This window comes from Chelon labrosus (genome assembly GCF_963514085.1).
Source record: "Chelon labrosus genome assembly, chromosome: 10".
In the NCBI taxonomy this organism is placed as follows: Eukaryota; Metazoa; Chordata; class Actinopteri; order Mugiliformes; family Mugilidae; genus Chelon; species Chelon labrosus.
In genome coordinates, this window is record NC_140360.1 from 18,627,441 (window position 1) to 18,649,584 (window position 22,144).

A 22,144-nucleotide genomic window follows, 5' to 3' on the forward strand; every position below is an offset into this window, starting at 1 on the left:
CTGACTTACCCTGGATCGACCAGAGGCCTGGGAAAAGCCAAGCTAAATCTAACGCTATGACCTACGAAATACATCTCACACATACAGGCATTTAGAAAGCATTATCGGACTGTTAGTTATGCATCACACTTAATTAGATACATACAACAAGAACATCTTGTACTGCCCCATTTCAATCTCTCTCACAGGGCACACATATGCCCCAAATTCATGTCTGTTCAATGTAGGTCACAGGACTCCTGCTGTAATAAGACCCTTTTCTGCTTTTTTGGGATCAAACATGTTTGAGTTCCCATTTTTTCTAGCCCATTCTTTGGATTTACCATTCTCTGCTTCCTCTCTAAGCCCTGTATAATATGTTGTTGTTTTTTCAGATGACTCAGGTGAGTTCAAGTTGAGTTAACATCAAGATTTTCTGTAAGACAAAGAATGGAAACACAAAACAATCTACACACTGACGACATCTACTCCCTAACCAGGTCATGTTAAGAGGAATTTGAACCTTACTTCCCCTGATGGTAGCTTCTTCTTTAAAAATGTGTTTTTTTTTACACCACATGTTTCAAAATGAAACAGAATTATCATATTTTCTGTTATGTCTGAGCTCATATAATGGTCTTAAATACAATATTTAGGGTAAACATGAAGGTATTAAGCTGTGCCCTGATTGTTTTGAATATAAACATTTTGTTCTGAAACACAAAGTCTATATTAGTCCCAGTCTATGCTGTTTGCTGTCAAGGTCAAGTTTTTGCTATTTATATGTGTGAGTGCAAAAGAACAGTACCTTGTTGGTTGTTGGGCCTCGCATTCCTGCCAAGTAGTTGTGAGCTTTCTGTGATGGTAGCTTAGGTTACTTGCAACGCAGCGGTTTCACATGCTAGATGCACGAGTGATACGAGGATACTGTAACTTCAGGTTTCTTTCTTAGAATCTGTTCTGCTCTACACCTCTCCTATTACAGCACTTACTAAGGTATGGAAAATATGCAGTGCCAATACATCAACCCATATTGGTCAGTAAGTTGGGTTAGCTCCATCTCCAACTTCCCTTATCTACAGAGTCTAATATCCTTGATGAAAGGTATTTTGGAAACATGCTGGACATAAAAAATAGTTTTATGGGTATATGGTTAGAGCTAAGCCGTCCACCTCCAAACAGTCCTGTTACAATACACAGCTGTCCCGTCTCCATTTATACCACCTGTATCTGCCTGACTTCATTACTCACCTCGCATCAAAGCCAATCATCTCTGACTGACTGAACTTCACACTCATGATTAGTTGATCTGATCTTTAACCCTGCTGTCTAGGTATCAGAAAGTGAACACAGTTGTTAGAGCAACAGGATGACAGCACTGAGAGATCCCAGGGTGTTTTAAATTTATCAGTTTGTACTTGACAGTGTGTAGTTGTGTAGCGTGCACGGTGTAGGGATGCAGATAAGTGTATGTAGGTCCATGGAGTGTGTAGCTGCAGATATTTTATTTTAAATCATTTTTTAAACGTGACAAATCTGTTACACATCTACCCTTAAAAACCTTTTATTTTTCTCATGGTTTCAGTTCCCATGCAAAGTAATCTAAGCTGTGTTAAAATTAACTCAACAGGGGTGTTTTTTAATGAAAATCCGCTTTTTGTTTCCGTTAAGGGGATCCAATGTGGCAACAATAAACCCCATTCACTAGATACGGAAGATTACATAACTCCATGTGATGCTGGAGAAGGGGTCGTTTACTCAGTACATGCACTCATGAATTACCACACAACACAAAGTTGCACTAGTCTGGCACAGCAGATAGGCGGACACGCATAGCCGATGACTGCCAGTGCATTCCATAAAGAAGTCAAGAGGGTGTAAGGAAAGCCCTTTGTTTTCACATGCAAAACACGGAAGCATACATCAGCAACTGAGAGTGAAGGGGTTTAACATCACACAAGACTTCCAAGAGAAAATCCCCTTGCAGAAGTTTCTGAAACACCTTTTAAAGTTTCAACATTCAACATATTAAGTTACAAAACAACCACTCAAACAGATGAGTAGTCTCAAAGGTGCTCTGTACATAATCACATACTAGATTATGCAGATAGTCTTCAATATGTCATGCTTAAAAACATGAATAAAACAAGTCAAATGAAAAACTTCAGTAATTTAAATAATGAAAAATTAACAGACATTAAGAGACTCACAGTGATAGGGGTAGGAAGTGGAGAGGTGTCAGCAGTTACCAAGTTGAGGATAACCTCCATGGCACAGAGACGCATGCGTTCAGCTGGCACTGGAATTTTATTTGGCCTCTCTGTTTGTGTGTCTCTCTGGAAACAACCACAGTGAGGAGAAAGGAGAGGAGCACGGCCCTGGCAGAGAACTCATCATTTAGGACACTTTGCCCAAACAAAGTCCACTTGACTCAAAGTCCACTCGTCAGAGGCTCCACTTGACAACAAGGAAGCAGAGGCTTTTTGGAATTACAGCTGGCTTGATTGAATATCCAGAATCCATAGAGTACTCAGTCCTTCCAGCAGTGAACCATGACTATTGATAGCTGCAGAGTCTACAGAGTGGTGTGGTGCTGGTTCACAGGGCAGCCGCTCCTCAAAGCCCATGACCACGCTTCAGTGCAAACACACGGTCCGCAGAGTCAGAGAACGTATGCAATACACGCATGTGTGTTTTGCCAAGCATGGCTCCCACTGACAGCATACATTAGTGGAAGAAGAAATATCCACTGGAGCAAAGAGCCCATCAGGTTTTGGGGTGGCAGAGGAGAGGCGGTTAATCGTATGAAGACTTGCCAGGTTGGATGCAGGCAGGAGCAAAAGAAGGAAGAGTTTACTGCGAAGTTAAGCGTTCAAAGAGTCCATCGGGCATAAAACCCTCAGAGGGGAGAACAGAGAGCCAGAGACCCGGAGGAAGGATGTGAGGGGAGCAAGGGAGCAGATAGGAAAAAAGAGCCCACCAGGAGCTGTCACTGAGAGGGAAACGGAGCGAGAGAGGGAGCAAAGGAGAGAGGGGTTGTGAGAAAGCTTCATGAAGGGAGGGGGTGCTTTTCTTCTGTTGGAGTTTCTAGGCCAGCTCAGCTCCAAAACAGTGGTTAGCTCATGCAGAAAGAAAGGAAGAAAAATCCTCCACTCCCTCCTTGCAATTATCACACAGTATGAGTGTCGCAGCCAATCAGCTTCCTCAGTGATCATGCTGTAATGAATCACCTTCCGCTGCCTGTGTGCACCAACAAACAGGGTTGACAAAATGTTTCTGCTGACCAATAACACATACTGAACAAGCTTAACTGTGCTTTGAGTAGTATGTTTTTTTTTACATGTATTGTATAACAGAAAAACGCAGATGCAAAGGATTGGGTTGAGGTGAGGGAAAACAGCAAGTAAAGACCCAGATTACACAGATTAGACAGTCATATGATGATTACAAAGCTGCTATTCTAAACTGCATATATGTGAACATGTGACTATAAGCTATAAGTTTGTCACTGCGCACATATCCACTGACGAAACAGCACGGTTGAATAATATTCATGAAGATATGGATATTATTTTCATTAACGTACAAAGTTATGCTTTTTAATAAACTGTCAGGTGGAACTGAAACTATCCACTTCAACAACAATCCAGTGGAAATTTTTATTTCACTTACAAGTTAACAGCAGGATGTCTTCACCTTCACTGCATTAAAACACAAATTTGCATTTAAATGCTCCAACTAACACAATTTTATGAGATTCGGGGCATTGTTTATTGTAGCAATAAAATCTCGCTGTTTTGGAGCCATCGCTTCCAAAAATGTACAAACCAATTAGGGAGGAAAAGCAAAGCAGGTTGGGGGTGGTGGGGGTAAAGGCTACTAAGGACTTCTGAAGCCGACAAGAGAGAGGGGGAGAAGAGAGCCTGAATACAGTCTTTAATGAGAGAGAGGGAGAGAGAGAGAGAGAGAGAGCAAGAGAGAGAGAGAGAGAGAGAGAGAGAGAGAGAGAGAGAAAGGGAGGGTAGCATTTAGTGAAAAGGCTGCTTATATAAGAATAAACCCAAATGGCTCAGATGGAAGTGTGACGTGTAGGTTTGACCCCTGTTCTGAAAGAAAGGGACACACGGCACCGTGTGTGGTTTTAAGTCACTTTTAAGTCATTACACTGTCAAAGAAAGACAATTATTATAAAGCTGTAAAGAAGTAAAGCTACTAAATTTCCAACAATTTCTATTCACATATACAGTGTATCCTTTTCAGTCTTTATAACTTTAAACCTGACACACAAATACTTTGACTGGGCCATCACAAGTTATTTGTATGCTATGCAAGTTCTTCTAAGTTGGTATTGGCTAGTTTCAAACTGCAATTTACTAGACCATGTTATTTGCTTTAGTCATTTTAAACTGATTGCAAGAAAACATCTACACGCCTAATAAAAAAAACATGAACTATATAAACCAGATGTCCTTGTAGCATTACCAGTAACAACAAGCTTCACTTTGAAATGTAGGTAGCAAACAATATCAGCCAGCTAATGTTAGCATTAGCTCTGTCAGTTACACTAGCTAACCTAACAAGTTGAACCTGACCTTTTGAAGGGGTAAGTACTAATGAAGTAAAGTGTATTGTAATTTAGCAATGGGTGAATATGACAACAACAGCCGGCTCTGAACTGCATGTACCATAAATAAATGTACAGCAAACAGAAACCGATCTTGTAACAGATGTCGACCCTTGGTCATTTGGGGGAATCAGACACAGGATCTTCTGACTAACGGGTTCCTTTCCGACACTAATGAATTACATACATCCTCCACCCATGCTCTCGGTGTCATTTCAGCCTGAGGTCAAAGACCCCTGTGGAGGTTATGCGGCCACCAGAAACTCCAGTCTGTCCAGGAATACTAAAACTCGCGGGGTGACTCAGCTTCGTCATACATTCTCTGGAAGCATTAGTAACATAGCCCACATAGCAGAGTGGCTCCGCAATGACAAAATCACAGCAGGGGGTATATTCATGTCCCGACAAGTGACTGACGCCCAAAAAGAAATAGGGAAGGCCTCGGGACAGTTTTACCTCATTAGTGACACATAAGCTCGTCAAAATTAGTGGCTAGAAAGAACAGCTGTGGTGTTATCTACATGGGCCATCTATGTTTACTGAGATCCAGAAAGATGATGAATCATTAAAATATGTTTCAGGGACTGAAAAATATATAGAGTGAGCAGAAAATACAGAACAGAAACAGAAAATAACAGAAAACAGAAAATAATTTAAACAATAGAAAAAACTATTTAGTATATGTTTAATTTAAAACAAATAATATCTGCTAAAATGAATAAATGAGGTTGCCCCCTGAGAAAGCATGAACAACATACAAATTTAAAGGGCATCAAAAATGTATCTGGAGGAGTTCTCATTGAGAGAAATATCAAGTACCATTTATTTACAAAAAAAGAGGCCACTTTGTTCATCTTGGATTGAACTGCTGATTGGGACTAAAATACAAAATAGAAAAAGCAGCACAGGTTGCTTCAAAAAAACCAGAATTACAAAATACAACTGAGTTCAAAGAGCATTAGAAAAGTGATCAAGTAGTACCAACACACAAGAAGAGTGATCAAGTGGAAAATGTTCATAAGGTCAGGCTTAGCGGCAAAGAATAGGACAGCTAATTATGGCAATTATTTAATTATTTTGGAAAATAACATTTAGGGCAGCTTCTGGAGATGTGTGTTATTTCTGGATGGCCACCTTTTTCAATCTATAAATTATTCAAGTAGCAGAAGTAGATCTTTCAGCAGGATAGTGATCCAAAGGTTACTAGGCTGGAGAAAAGTCTTAAAATGGCCTTCCCAGAGTCCTGACCTAAATCCCATAAAGGACCCAAGGGATCTCTTCCTAGAAAAATCAGAGTTTAAAGGGCATGAAAACCAACTAAAATGAATCTAAATGAAATTATAATCTCATATATATCAGATTGTAATCAGCCATTAACAATATCAATAAATATTTATCAAGATGCATATATATAGTTTTATTCTACACGACAGAATGAAGAAATTTGCTAGAGACACATGAGACACATCTCAGAGTTGATTTGTACGACAGACTTCTCATGCACTGTAAATGAATTAATAGTACAACTATCTATATTTGTCAGAGTGTAGGAATATCAAGAATATTTGTGCAAACAAGGACAGTAAAAAAATGTGTTGAGGTGCTTCTGTGGCCTCCCATTTTCAGAAAGATGCGAACACACATTACAATACATCTCTTTCTCTCTCACACAATTGCATTTTATAAATGTTTCAAGGGGACACGACCTGCTGAACTGGTGATGAATGTGGTCAATCCACAGCCTGCACACAGAAATACCAGTCTAAAGCATAACTAACAGAAATATACCACTTTAAATGTTATGGTGACACATGTAACTTTTATGGTTAAGGCTATACTAGCTCCACAACTGCTTCACTTCGGTCAAATATGACTATTTGGGCTTTTGATTTAATACTTTACGTTTTGAATGGGCAACGCTCTGGCTGACGGGCACAAACAAGAGGCACAGAGACTGACTTGTGCAGGCATGTTTCCCCAGCCAGTGGACAGGGGAATAATAATACATAATGCTCATTGTCATTCAGAGGAAAGAGCCTACTGCTGAACTCAAGCCAGGCCTATGCTACACAGCCAACATGTTCTGGAGGAAACCAAAGGAGACAAGGACCACACTGGTTCTGATGTAACTGGACTGGGTTTGGGATTGAACTGTGGGATAAACAGACAGCCATATAGTGAGTAAGTGCAACATAAAACCTAAAATGAATTACCAGCCAGGGCAATTTCAATGCATCTAAGTTTAGAATTAATTTAAAAATCATTTCTAATAGCACTGCCTTGTCTGTGTGCTTACAAATTGTGATGGGTTATTCTGTGGCAGGGTTTGTGGGTGTGAGAGCTTACGTAAAGGAAGAAGAGCGAGAGCTTTGTCTCCTCGGCCTGATGGTAATTCATGCCTAAAAGAGGAGACAACCATGGCTCGGGGCTCTGGTCTTTTTGAACAATACCTTACCCATAAAAAGAAGCCCCCTTTCCAACTCTGGCTGTCCAGACTTCCCTAGCCTGCGCTTCAGTATAATCAATTATTAGAAGTTACATAAACCACTGGGCACTTTATACACAGAAGCCATTATGAATTGTGAGGTCAGGGAGCGTGAAACATTTTAGTAGCCAACTCCAATTGTGGCGTCCACAAGATCCAGACATCGAGAAAAACAAACAAGTGACAATGACAGCAACCCAAACAATTAAGTGCTTTATCTGTAAAATGTGGGTTCAAACCAATTCACAAAAACACTGTCTCGCTTGTGGCATCTTGGCAGGTAGATAGACACAGAGATGTAGAGATTTGCCAGAATCAGAGATATCAGACTTGGAGTTTTGTTTGTCCTTTACACAAAACACCTTGCTGGTAATTTTCCACATGACTTGCTGTCAACTGCTTTAATTTGAACAACTTTTTCTGTAGAAATAATAAGGGTTACAGGACAGTGATCATACACATACGTACATTCTGAGGTTTTGCTGAGGTACAGTTTAATGTCTGAACCTGCCACAGGTAATGTGCTTCCTCTGCATGTTGAAAGTGTTCAGAGAAGATTCTGGAAAACTACTGGCAGGTAAATTGGATGAGCGGTTATGCTGGCTGATAGCAACTCATTGCAGATATATCCGTATCCGTCTCCTATATATGACAGATAAGTAACAATAAACTGCAGCAGATAAATGCAGATGGTGGGTTTTGGTGGTATTTATAGATATTGTTGTTGTATCAACCTCCACCTTGCATTTTTTTCTTTTTCCATTAAATTTGTGACTGTGCAGGTAATGGTGTGATATATGCGAGAGACAGTTGACGGGTGTGTATGTACAGCGGAGCAGTTTGTGTACGTGAAGGGAAACAGAATGGGTACGTGGGGAGACGCATTGTTTGTCTGCTGGTGGCGGCTGGTATTTGTTGGGCCAGTCTCTGTTTACGCTCAGCCCATCCTGGTTATGCAACATAAAAACAGAAAGGGCACCGGCCCAAACTGCAGAGTTGGTCTGGCTGGATGGTGCACAATACTCAGAGCACCATGGGGCAGCATGTAAGCCCAAACACACTGCCAGCCTATTCATAAGCAGGAAAATGAAGAACGTAGAACAAACAGTACCAGATTTTTGGCTCTGGAAGATTATTTGATCAGGCTTCTTCCCACTTTTCTCACACTGCACATTGTGACCCTTTGTTGATCCCATACCCACTTTAAAAACAGACTTATTAGACAGTCTGAGTACTGTTTCACTCCACTGTGTAAATTAGGGCACTAGGAAGCAACAGATTTTATGACAGGAGGACAGATAATGAGGAGTGGCATTTGACTAGGAAACTCTCATCACTGTCGGACAGCTATTATCTAATGAACATCTTAGAGGGCATTCTATCGTTGCCAGTTTAAGATTATCTAACAGACTAATAGGAGCTGAAGCTATCTCGAAAACTGTGTATGCAGCCAAATTGTAATTTCCGTTTAATTATATATATTCATGATTCACAAAATGCACTGATGAAATCTTAGGGTTGAAAGTAACCTTTTTCGCAACAGACTGACTTAGTGCAAACGGAAAAGCACAGACGCAACTGATTACCTTATTCTACTCTTCTCATCTTGTACTTGCAGAGCAGAATGGATTATAATAGCTACACCATTTCGTGCTATCTTCACTTCTTAACACTGCTTCTCTGTCTGCATTCTCCTTAATGACCGGAGCCTCATATCATCTGTCATATTAAATCCATATCAACATTTGATTAAAATATACTAGTGCAAGGTTTGATAAATTACCATCTACTGTTGCTGGGATGAACATTAAAACACATCAAGCCATTAAAACTGAAAACAGAGAGAATATGATAAATAACTATCACAATCAACTACAGCCAACTAGAATACAACTAATGTGACAAACCACTACATTATCAATCCACCAGGGGGAGCTAAAGTCTGGACTAAGCTGCACAAAGTGTGTTACTGTACAAGTGACTGTATTACTGCTCTGTCTGGTGGTCTCCCATTTCCTGACAGGTTTCCTGTCAATGACCCTTTGTTTTTATTGCATTCTTCTATTATCACTTATACCGCTAGCAGCCATGCAGCACTTTATGTAACATAATTCTTTCCTGATGTGGCGATCATATCAAGGCCCACAGATGACTTGTAGGCTAATACTATAAATGGGGAGGAAGAGCGTTTCTGTCAAGGGGAAGCAGAGCAGAAATGGTGAGACAGGCAAAATGGTGTAGCCACTGCAGTTATGCAAAGTATCAAGGCAGGAGATCACGAGAAGAGGTTAAGAAAAGGTGGAAGTTAAGAAGATGATCATGTCAGATTACAAAAGATGTGTGTTTGAGTCAAAACGCTAATTTGTGGTTGAAAAAATGAAAGATTACTGTGATAGCGGTTGACACAGGAACAGAGAAATGGCTCTGGTTATTAGCAGAGAAAAAATATGATATTTCCCTAGAGGTTGCGATCAGATTTGAAATGTCTGTGCATGTGTGTTCTAAGTGGGTCAGTGGAGCAGGGCTGAGCTCAGCGATCTATAGTCTCATCCATAATTTATCAGTCCCGCAAATGATATAGACTGAGAAGGGAGTGGCAGGGAAGCAATCGCATGGCCTCTCTGAGCCCGTCTGTTTGTTTTATCCGGGCTCCCTCTCTCAGAATGAGCAATTTCCCTTTGAAAACAATCTCATGGTCACTCTGACAGAGGAGAGGAAAACCAAACACACCTCTTTATCAGGAAGGTGCATGGTAGTTTATTTTGACAACACTAGTCAAGGAAGCCATTTTCAGAGATAGTACTGACATTAGGCTAAGTGGAATATCGCCAGAGGACAGCGTCTGAGGAACAGACATGTAGGTTAACTCAGTGACAGGCCAAGTATGTGGCAATCTTGGAACGGCTGAGAAAACAACAAAAATACACAAGCATGCCCACAGTCGCACATACACGCACAAGCCCTAAGAGGAAGGACCAGCTGCAAGCCAAAAATAAATATACAAAGGATGACCCATAGTGACTCACTGCTGACATGCACACTTATGTGCACACGACCTCACGCACAGGAACCAAACAAACAAAAAAATATTCATTCATGTCTAAAGTTATTTCAGGTTATTTCCTAAATTAATGCAATCCAAGTGAGTGAAAAGACGCTGTTAATCTCCTTCTCGAAGGGTGTAATAATCAAAAAACACATAATTTATTTAAATGTCCTTGAAAAGTGAACTTGATCAGCACTGGTTCAGACATCTGTCTATTAATAGCAGCAGAGAAAGAGGCAGAGAGCTGCAGCAGACTCCTTCCTCATTCAGACCCAGATTAGAAACCTATAAAACTGTCTGAGAGGGGAAAAATTACCTCAACCTCACAGTTTTATCTTCTTTTGTCTTTCCCTTTCCTGACTCTGTCCACCCTGTTGATCACACAGAGACACCTATATTTATCTTTCAAATCTTTCCTCCGCCCCAACTTCCTTTTGTGCCCTTTTCTTAAAGCTTTCCTTTCACAACATCACAACTAGAAAAGAATTTCAAAGCAAAATTATTTGTCATGCATCCATTGTGAAGCTGTGCTGCATGTTTATATGTGTCTAGTGTTGTGAATGCTAATAGCCGCCACTACCGGATGAGGGCGTTGGCCTATATGTATAATAACATGAATATTCAATGGCCTAATTAAACAGGCTGGGGGTACACTTCAAAGGACACACAAACAGTTGGGTGGAAAGTTCAAGCACACACAAAGACACACATGCACATGATAACACGCCTATAAATGCATGCCTGCATGTTAAAAATGAGCAAGTGATTCAGGTCCAATCCCTGGATTTTACATAAATCTATTCATTTTGTTTTGTTTATTTTCTTTGAAGTGGAAGACTTAATTCCCACCAAGATCTGTTAAATATCAAACTTTGCTTTACTGTCAATTCAGAGGACTTCATTTAAATAGATACAAGTGACAGGGGGCATTTTCACAATATCAGCTTTGGCATTTCACGTATTTAAGCTTAATTACATGGTTTAGAGCGAGTAGCATTTAACACAAACTCTGCATATTTGATGCACAGGAGTCTAATTTTAGAAGACACCTTTTCCCTGCCCTAAGAGGTTGTTATTGCACCAGACAGGCTGATGAGGTAGCCGTGAGATCAGACGGGGGACCTGCGAGCATTCAGCTGGGTAAAGCCACTCTGGCCTTCTTTGAACATCACCCTGTTACCATGGAGACGGGCAACCGGCTGTACTGTCTGAGCACTGGACACAGATGAGAGGGAGAGCGTTGAGGAGAGACAATCTCTAGGACATGAATAAAGGGAAACAGTGAGAAGGAAAAGGGTGTGGGGATAGGAACAATGAAGTAAGAAAGACTGACTAAATAACAAGCAGATTTAGACGCTTGCTCACGGAGGAAAACCTTCTGTTTGATCAGAGATCATGCACAAAGCTGCAAGAGATTTGCACAGACAGGTGACAAATTGAGGTAAAACACAAATGTGTGCAGAACAAATGTGCACGTTTTGCGTAGAACACGCAAACATGAATGGTTTGATGAGGAGTTGGAGAGTATGATTTTGGGCTGTCCAACATTAAAGTTGGCAATCACTGAGAGCAATTAGTGAATAGCGTCTTTCAAAAGAATGGACTTTATCCCTGTAGCGGGCCACCAAAGCTCTTCTGGCGCCACATTGTGGTCAAACACCTTTTTTAAAGTGACACCCATCTGAACAAACACTTCCAAAACACACAAAGGTGCACTCACTCCATAGGCAGCAAGTAATGCATGTCAAAAGACAGTCAAGAACAGGATCGGATGAAGGACCAGAACAGGACATCCATTGTATTTAATTCATAGTCGATACTGGTGTTTGCGTTGGTGATCAGTGTCTCCCCGCCGAACACACACCCACACTATAGAATTTAAATCAACTACAACACAAACGCATCACTACCGGTTATTGAGAAAAGCAGGTAAGGCAATATTTACACTACACGAACAAAAGAAAAGAGGTATGGTTTTTTTGTCTGAGATGAGGAAACAGAAGACAAGAAAAGACAAGAATGTCAAGTTTCTTAAGGGCAGATAAGAAGCCAAGGAGAGCTAAGGGTTACAGAATGGGGAAGAAAGATTAAAATGATTAGAAGTAAAATTTTTTGATCGTCAGCTCACAAGCAGCAGATCTGCTAAACCCATTAGTGGCTTTAGACTGCTTCCTCGTTCAACTGTGACTCCACAATAGGATCTCATAATTAATGTCAACAACTCTGAATCACACCGAATCATGATGGTGCACACACAGTACCTGATAAACAATTTGCTATTGGCTGTTTCCAAACACGCTAGAATGACACAATCTTCAGTGTGGGCTAAGAGCACATGCTTCATCATCCCCATGTCTCCCTCTCCCTTCCTTTGCTCAAAGTCAATCGAAACCCAGTTGTCTGATTATGCATGGGTTTGACTGTGCACTTCTGTGACTGTGTTTACTATGACTAGAGGGCAATCTGCTGTGGCAAAGCTTGAGAGTTATCAAATGCATCTGCAGGCCTGATTGCATGGGTGTGTGACAGAGCAATGCCTCATGTTTGTCTTTTGCAGAGTTTGAAAAAAAGACTCAATGTCACTAAAATAGTTCCAGGACAAGCTGCGGTGTCCTGCTGCAAAGGTCACAAACACTTTTTTATCAGCACACAGCCAACAGCCCGAGGAGGTGGGAGACGATTAGAGAGCGCAGTGATGAGGATGTTAAACTAGCAGGGACAGAACAAACCTCAGGGGACCAGGTGATGTTTGGTTCTTCTCTCTGACACTTCTTCTCACTGCACGGTCAGATGTACACACAAATCTGACAGCAAAGTGAAACTCAAACTGCCAACGGTTATTTTTTATTTTTATTTTTTACTATTCACTGAGTAATTAATGATTTAATTCAGTTAATCTTTCTCACAATTTCTTCACTAAAACTGGATGTATGTTCATCTTTCTGATTTAAGCCACAGTTACATCCGACATTTGATGCATTTACTCCAAAGGTCAACACAACCATAGCTGAGTTAACTATACAAATTAAAGTAAATTAAATTTGCTACCGTCTGATTTGGTTATGTTTAATTAACATTACACGACATGCAACCAATTTTTAATGTATGCCTGCATTTAATTCAACGGAAGGTCATTAGAGAAATCACACATTAAACGTAACTTAAGAGCTTTCATCTGCAGACACTCTTCCATGTGATTCAACATTGCTTCCATACACATACAGTGGGATCCAAAAGCCTGATACCACTTTTAAAAATTGGTCATATTTTCAAGTAATTCTGAAAATAAACTTCAGGATAGCATTTACACAGTTATGACGTATTAGAAGATGGTGGACTGTTTTTAGATGAGCAACCAAATTTGTGGCATTGGCCATGTTAACTCCTTTGTATGAAGAAGATCAAATCAGGTGGATTTGATCTACTCATAAGAGACTCGTGAGAAGTAAATACAATGCAGCAATTGTTCACCTTTTATATACATACTAACACTGTGCCTGTGCCTCAAATTTCCAGAAGAACGATGCTTACTAAGTAGCATTGTCACAGCAGTAAAGAGACAGAAGTCAAATTGTTATGCCAAGCAAAGAGCTGATTTCTTTACGCCAAAAGGAAAAAGGCTAACCTGAAGGTTTTTAAGGCAACACACGACTCAGCAACAATACTGTAAAAAGATGGCTGTGTAGGAGTGTCTCAGAGGACGACTTAAATCAGAGATCAGAAAGACGGAGGAGAGTTGACTGTTGTGCCAATGTCATTAAAGCAAAACACTAAATTTGACACAAATGCAAAACATAAGTAACACAGAAGTAAACATTTTAAGTCTACTTAATACTAAATAATAAAAAAATTATTTTAACTCTTACTATCGAAACACATTGCTGACATTTGCTGTTTTATTCTGCAAACTTGAGGCATGTTGCTTTGAGCTTGGCTGTTATCTCTGACATGAAATCCCAACATTGAGTGATGGACAACACAAGACAAAGGATGAGCAAGTAGACAGGTGGGGCATGTGGAGATATGTCTTGAGGGAAAGTGAAGAGGTCATCTGCCCAACCCCCTTCTTTTCCAATACTTCCCAACATCCCAAGGTTAGTGAACATTTGCAGACAGGCCCTGAAGGAGGTTATGATCTCAAAAATAAACAAGGCTTCAGTCTCTCTCCGACACAAAAATCTTATTGTGTAAGCAGAGTGGCCCAAGGCTTGGCTTGTGTTTCATCTCAACTCAGTAGCTCATATCCCACCAGACTCTACTCCCTGTACCTCACCACACCTTGCCCTAAACAAGTCATCCATCCTAACAATAAACATTTTGCACCTTGCACCCCTTCACATCCTTTATTTTTATTTTTTTTACAACTTCTGCTTAAGCCCTCCTTCCATCTGAGAGGAGAGAAAAGACCTGATTAAATCAGACTGTCAGTCTGGATTCTGGCGTTCATGTCTGAAAGTGAGACTGTGCATCTGTCTGCCCAGTGCATTTATGCACGTACACGTTGTTGCTTCAAGGCTCATGAGCATTATCATGTGGCATTAAAAATGAATAGGGTGGGTGTAGTCAATCAATTAATCATCAGCTAATTGTAATTAATCCCACAGGCTGAGCACTAGCCACAGAACAGCAGGCACTTAACAGACTAAGGCTGAATTTTAACACAACCCTTCCCATCTCTTTACCACCAGGGGATAGATATATCAAACCCACGGAACCATTAGAGCATAGACAAGCAGCCTGTTATTGCAAATGAGTAATAAATGCTCCCTAATCAGCAATAATCAAACATAATGTTTACCAATAATTACACCCCTTGGTGACAGTGCCAATCAACATCATAACACTCTTATCGCTGTAGTATGAGTTACTGTTTAACAACAGTTGAGATAAACTGCAACCACAGACCGCTGAGTTACTGTATGGATTGAGGTACTTCAAAAGAAAATCTCTCTTCACCAAAACAAATTGCCTGTATCCAAGAGTCAAGAAAACAATGTTTTCTTCTTAGTTGTGCACTGTCTCAACGAATAACAGGGTCAATGCTTGTCATTTAGATTTCTGTTCTGAGTAAGTGCTAGGAAGGTCTGATCAAACAACCAAAAACACCATCTCTTGGCAGAATGCCAAATAGCTGGAAGACAGAAATAAAGACAGAACGAGAGAGGGGTGGAAAAAGGATATGCTAGAGCATCACACAAGTATTATAAAGATAACAAAAGGCTTTGCTGGCAGCAAAAAATCTGCGCTGAAAGAATTCAGCTCTGAATGCAGCTGCAGCTTGAAGAATGGACAACACAGATATCATTTTAAAGACTAAACAAGCTTGTGTGTTGAAAGCTTACCTTGGAGTACTGTCTACGAAGACTGAAGCGCTGCACCATCCTGACTGACTGAAGGACCCACAGCTGGATCCCCTGCTCTACTCCTCTCTGCTGATATCCCTCCAAAGTACACACTACCTCACATAATACACTGCACAATCACACACACAAACACATGCTGAAGGCACACACGTTACCCTCCTCTCCAAACAGCCATGTGCACACATTTCTAGTCCACACTGCTTCCGTCTACTATGCAAACACAAGTGAAAAGAGAGAGGGGAAAAAGAGGATGATGAAAAAGGGGAGGCAGAGAAAGAAGAAATAAAGACAGCTCAGCTGTGTTGCCCTCTGCTCATATTCAGTGATCCCGAGCCGTCTCTTTCTCACAGATACAGTCACTCACACAGGATGCTCATACCACATGGCTGTCAGTGCACAAATTATTTTCTGTAAACACACACTCAGAGCATCTGTAGCGCAGAAAAAACGAGGTCTTACATTCACACATGTACACACCCCTCCACATCCTCTTCTGAACACAGAACTGATAACACATTCACACACAGCTAGTGCTCCGCTCTCACTCATCTAGGACGAGGCAAGGTTGCCTCTCGCTTCCTGTCAGTGAACCGAAGGGTGGGGTGAGGAGGAGGAGGAGGTGGTAGAGATTGAGAGGGAGGAGGGGGAGTTAGGAGAAGAGGAGGGACCAGCTGACTGTCTGCATTAACTCTCTCCAGGGAGAGAGGACGGGGACAGGGAGGGGGTAACAGAAAGGGATAGAAAGGGGTAAGGGGAGGGAAAATGTTGAGAAAGAAAGAAAGAAAGAAAGAAAGAAAGAAAGAAAGAAAGAAAAGGTGTGATGATCAATAAAAAGAACTGATAACTCACTGGAGATTCTTCCTTCTTAAAATATACTACCCCAACCTCTGCTAACAACAGGATCCCACACACCTCCAAGGTCAACCATGCTGTTACTATGGAAACCCAAGGAGGGCGTAGTTCTAGGCAGCTTGCCGCAAGTTTTCAGGGTAACCACGGCGACCACTTGGATAACCTTAATGACACTGTTGTGTTGCTGTGCGGAGAGGGGGCTGTGATGTTAGTTAAAGATGAGTGAGACAGGTTCTACTGTCTGCCAAGCGTGAGCAGCAGACCACTGCATGGTTGATGACCGTCTATCCGTCACAGCAGAAAGAATAATGGAGATGTCTGTTTCTCAGCGCTGCTCTGCTATCCCAGGTGAAGACATTCATACAGGATTGAGAGAAATTTGGTTTGATAAGAAAGATGGAAAAACTTTATTAAATTTAACGAGGTTATAGATGTCACCTGACGTGGATATCATGCCCACGTGTCTAAACTCACTACCCGTCATTGGACTGAGAGGCAGATTTAACTTGGTCGGTCGCTGACATGGCTTATTTTATTAAGTCAAGGATCAGTCGAGTCTACAACAAATACGAGGTCATAATGCAAACACCACCTCCGCATGAACCAAGCCCAGTGCTGCTCACAGCAGGTTAACTGATCTGACAGCGACCTCTGGTGGCAGACAGAACCAACTGTAGTCTGGTATCCCAGAGATTGTTACAAATCTGAACTGGAGGTCAACAAACAGCCGCTGCAGAAATGGCATGACATAATGTAATCCTGATGATCCCCGGATCAAACACCTCAGTTTGTCAGAAACCAGTTATACAATAAACTAATACATTTAATTTCAAAGAGGTTACAAAGCTCATAACTGAGGTTTGTAAATAATGACTTTATCCTCAACAACAGAGGTAACTCCTTTCCTGTGGCAGTCCCTGTGAGAGACAAGCGCTTCAAGGGCCAGACATTTTTTCATCAAGGGGTTCTTCTATTATTCTCCAAATATCACATCTGAGGGCCTCAAACAAATTAAGAAGGCAATGAATTCCACCAGTTAACTTTTGAAAAGGCATTCCTGTTAATTGAAAACTAATCCAGGTAATAACCTGATTAGAAGCTGGTTCAGATGTCATCCGTAGTGTTTGTCATCAAGCTAAACAGTGGCTACTGTACTTTGTACATACTGCATGTGTTGTTTCATAGTTATGGTCAATTAAAACCTGAACGATTGAATGTTTGTCTAATTGTTTAACTAGTACTACATAAAGCAGCATTTACTCTAAACGTACAGCAAAAATGGACCAACCAAGAGTCATTTGCAAACGATACATTTACATCTTTTCAACCCTGTCTTAAAATAAAAGTAGCTGTTGATTTATCTGGTTCATGTCAAAAACAGTCTTTGTTCTATGCACAACTGTACGTTAAGATATAAGACACTGCATTGTCACTGTAGACATACAACAAAATAATATATCAAAAGTTTATCTGAACTCATTGTGCGACTTCAGATAAAGTGTAGGATGCATTTCTGCACAGAACTAGATTTGGTCCGTCGACACTTCCACTGGAAGTGTGTTAGAAAAGGATCTGTTTATGATGTTATAAGGAAGGATCATTAGAGCAGTACAACTTGTAAATATGTTCATATGGGGACCTTACTGTTGCTTGAGTTGAGACTGTTTACAGTGTTATCTACCGTATGTTTTTACATGCTTGAGTTTTGTATTATGTACTTCTTTTACATCTATTTATAATAAAAGTAATAAAAAATACATCTTTTGCTTGAAACAGTTGTCAGCTGTGGGAGAAATCAGACATCAGTAGTGACAGACAACTGGCCCTCCCCTTGGATTCAAAGCTGAGACAGCGGAGAATTTTATATCAGCAGCAAGGTGAACCTCAACTTTTGATTGACACTTCACTGACAAACAAGCCTGACACCAGCAAAAGGGGAAAAGAAACACATCGATCAACCCCTGAAGGGATAAAGATTAATGGCTGCTGTCACTTACCCTGTCTGTCTCCTCCGTAGACTGGTACCCTGATGACAGCACCACTTCACTGCCAGGAGCAGGGGCAGGGCTGCTGGGTGTGGTGTCGGTGGTGGAGGAGGAGCGTGGGCGGCTGGTATGCTGCTGCGGATCATGGGTGTATCTACGGTGCGGGGCCTGGGGGCTACCTCTCAGCAGGGGATCCCGGTCTCCACTCCCAGATCCCGACACGGACCCCTTACTGCGGCGGCTCTGCAGGCTGGTCCCGCGCCTCATCATGCCCGCAGCAGCTGAGCCCAAGCCAGCTGCAGAAGGAACCACATGAGCAGAGAGGCGGTCAGAGTCAGAAAAGCAGGACCCCGAGGCATCCTCAGGGGCAGAGGGGCACGTTCCACCTGCTGACACCACAGAGGAAGATGATGAGGAAGATGAGGAGGTGATGGTGGAGCGAGAGAGGGAGAGGCGTTTACGCTGTTGCTGGAACAGCTGTTTCAAACCCTGGCCAAGAACCCCCATGCTCTCCCTGGCGTTTTGGCTCATCTTACTGAAGGAAGGGTGCTCTGACTGGGATGAGGCCCTCTTCAACCCTGGACCTTGTGACCCCCCTGAATCTCCTCTATATCCAGGATCTGAACTGGGTCCCACCCATTCTGGCTCCCCTCGACTGTCGTCCCCGTGCTGCATATGTTCTTGCTGACACTTCATGAATAGCAGGTAGGAATTGTCCAATCAAATGGCCTACAAATACTTCCCTCTCTCTATCCGTCAGGCATGCAGTAGGTCAGAGGGGGTCAATGACTGAGGGAGAGAAGATGAAAAAACAGTAGGGAACAGTGGAGGTGGAGATGGGACTGATGGAAGGTTGTATCGGCTCATTGGTGGTCAGAGGGATGGATCCAAAGAGGGAGCATGCATCTTTTATTCAGGAACAAGTAGCCATGATGGTCTAACACAGAAGGGAGAGGAGAGAGAGAGAAGATGGATGAAAGGGGGCTGTAATGTTACCTAGATCCAGTGACAATAACAAATTTTTCACTTCAACTTTGACCATTTGCATCCTAAACTGCATGCAAATAGCAGAAAATAGCTGCAATCATTCTGCATTCAAATATCCTGGTGTCTGGTTATCAAATACAAGTAATAAAGCTGGACAAACAAGTTGGATCCACGTGAGCCAATATGAAACAAAGACGCTGGTACTGTATGTGCAGGCTAAATATATGAACAGTCTGGAAAGGGATACCGTTTTGAAAGCACAATAAATTAAAGTGAGAGAAAGGAAATAACATAATGACTCCCCACCTACCATCAGCCCAACTGTCATCCTAGTGTGACCCGCTCTTCTGGTTTACCTGAGAGAGGTGAAAAGGTGAGAGAAAAGCATTTTTGAGATTTAAAATACACACTATTTCTAACCTCAAGGTGCTCAAGTGACTGGACACCTCTTTCTGATTGCAATCAATTTCAATGTGATTGGAGAACATGACTCATTTTGAGCTGACCACACATGATATCGTAAGAAACGACTTAGTGTGTTTGTATGTGTGCTCCTTTAGGAGCTCATTTATTATGCCCAAAGGTATCCCTTCCTCACCCTGGAGAGGTATCAGGGATTTCCGCATTAGAAACAACCAGCAGTGCAGTGCTACTAAAACAAAGTGCACGATCGGCTCTTGCAGCCTTGCACACTGCCTGGCTTAATTTAAGTAAGTGACGAACCCAATAAAGTAGACACCTGACAAAATAGAAGCCGTCTTCCTTAAGAAACGACCTCAATGGTGGAAGAGTGATCAACTCATAGATGGACCCACAGACAAGCAGGCAGTCAGCCTAAGCCTCCTTGTAGCTTTAATAGCTTCTCCCACTGAGGGTAGCAAAACAAGCAAGGCAGGAACATTGAGAGCCCTTGGGGAGGGACACTTACAGACTAAAACACACTGGCAAAAAAAAAGTCGCCACCAAAAAGAAAGGTCACATATTCTAATATTTCATTTTACCGCCTTTAGCTTTGATTACAGCACGCATTCGCTGTGGCATTGTTCCGATAAGCTTCTGCAATGACACAAGATTTATTTCCATCCAGTGCACTGCGCAAAGCCTTCTCCAGCACATCCCAAAGATTCTCAATGGGGTTAAGGTCTGGACTCTGTGGTGGACAATCCATGTGTGAAAATGATGTCTCATGCTCCCTGAACCACTCTTTCACAATCTGAGCCCCATGAATCCTGGCATTGTCATCTTGGAATATGCCCGTGCCATCAGGGATGAAAAAACTCCATTGATGGAATAACCTGGTCATTCAGTATATTCAGGTAGTCAGCTGACCTCATTCTTTGGGCACATAATGTTGCTGAACCTAGACCTGAGCAACTGCAGCAACCCCAGATCATAGCACTGCCTCCACAGGCTTGTACAGTAGACACTAGGAATGATGGGTGCATCACTTCATCTGCCTCTCTTCTTACCCTGATGCCCCCATCACTCTGGAACAGGGTAAATCTGGATCTCATCAGACCACATGCCTTACTGACCTTCTCCACATCAACACTCCTTCCCGGACACTCAGATCTGCCTCATCTATCAGCTTCATTGCGCCTCCTGCCCGTCTGACCACCATGGGGGCCAGAGCCTTCAGCCGCTCTGCCCCCCCGTCTCTGGAATTCCCTCCCACCAAGCATCAGGAACATTGACACACTCTCCACCTTCAAATCACATCTGAAAACCCAACTTTTTAAACAGGCTTACTCCCTTTAAACATGCTTTTAGTGATCTAGTATTTTATTATTTTATTTGTTGTTGTTATTGTTTGTTGCTGTAAGGTGTCCTTGAGTGCCATGAAAGGCGCCCCAAATAAAATGTATTATTATTATTATTATTATTATTACTGATCAGTGGTTTTCTTAAGGCTACACAGCTGTTCGGTCCCAATCACTTGAGTTCCCTTCCCTAAGTGATCGCCGATCACGATCAATCAAGATTTTTTTCCGACCACACTTCTTCCTCAAAGACTCCTTCCAGTTTTTAATAATGCGTTGGACAGTTCTTAGCCCAGTTTTAGATGTTTCCTCTGCTTGATGCATGCCAATGATTTGACCCTTCTCAAACAGACTAGCATCTTTTCCATGACCACAGGATGTGTCTTTAGACATGGTTGTTTAAGAAATGAGAAGCTACTCATTGCAGTTTGGGGTTAAATAACTTGTTGCCAGCTGAAAGACAATCATCTATGTAGTATTCATCCAATAGGAGGCTTGTACCTATTTGCTTAGTTAAATCCAGGTGGCAACTTTTTTTTGGCCAGGCAGTGTATATTCCTTCAGCTGCGCTGTCAGGTCATCAAGAATAACACAAGTTGGACAGACAGGTGCACACAGTCATAGAAATACACAACTCATCACAGACAGAAGGGCTTTGAGGGAGATGTTACATGCAGACAGCAAATCGCTTTTCACAAAAGTCACACTGTCACTGCCAAGAAGAGGCACATTCATGCACAGAGACAGATTCCCATGGTTAGCTTTTAATTTCTGTGCAAATTTATCTGAAATCTGGCCTCGTCTAATCTTTTGTGTTCTACAAATTCAGGCCGTCAGGTACTGATGCGCTTAACTCAGAGGCTGTGTATTAATACGGGAGTCTGTGCCAATCAGTTAAATGCGGCCTGCCAGGGAAAAATGGCAGGTGTTCAACAGGTTCACAGAGCCGGCTGCTGCCTGCAGCTATCAATATACTGTTCTGTTAACAATGCCTTTCAAACTATTAATCCTGCTCAAAATACTCCAAGATATAGTTCTCCTCATAATAATACATGAAGATATC

The 22,144-nt window shown here is 41.8% G+C and overlaps 1 protein-coding gene across 2 annotated transcripts in view; it reads right to left on the reverse strand.

The window, feature by feature from the left end:
* Positions 1–22,144, reverse strand: part of tmcc1a (transmembrane and coiled-coil domain family 1a) — a 39,931-nt gene that overhangs the window by 9,338 nt on the left and 8,449 nt on the right. Inside the window, exons 3-4 of one of the 2 annotated variants that reach the window (XM_084554195.1) lie at positions 19,632–19,677; positions 18,347–19,271 (exon numbers count right to left, since the gene is read on the reverse strand). In XM_084554195.1, coding sequence (XP_084410321.1) covers positions 18,347–19,030 — 684 coding nt within the window. In that variant the 5' untranslated portion in view covers positions 19,031–19,271; positions 19,632–19,677. Of the gene's footprint in view, positions 1–18,346; positions 19,272–19,627; positions 19,678–22,144 lie in introns of both variants that reach the window. The other variant, XM_084554196.1, reaches the window with a different exon arrangement.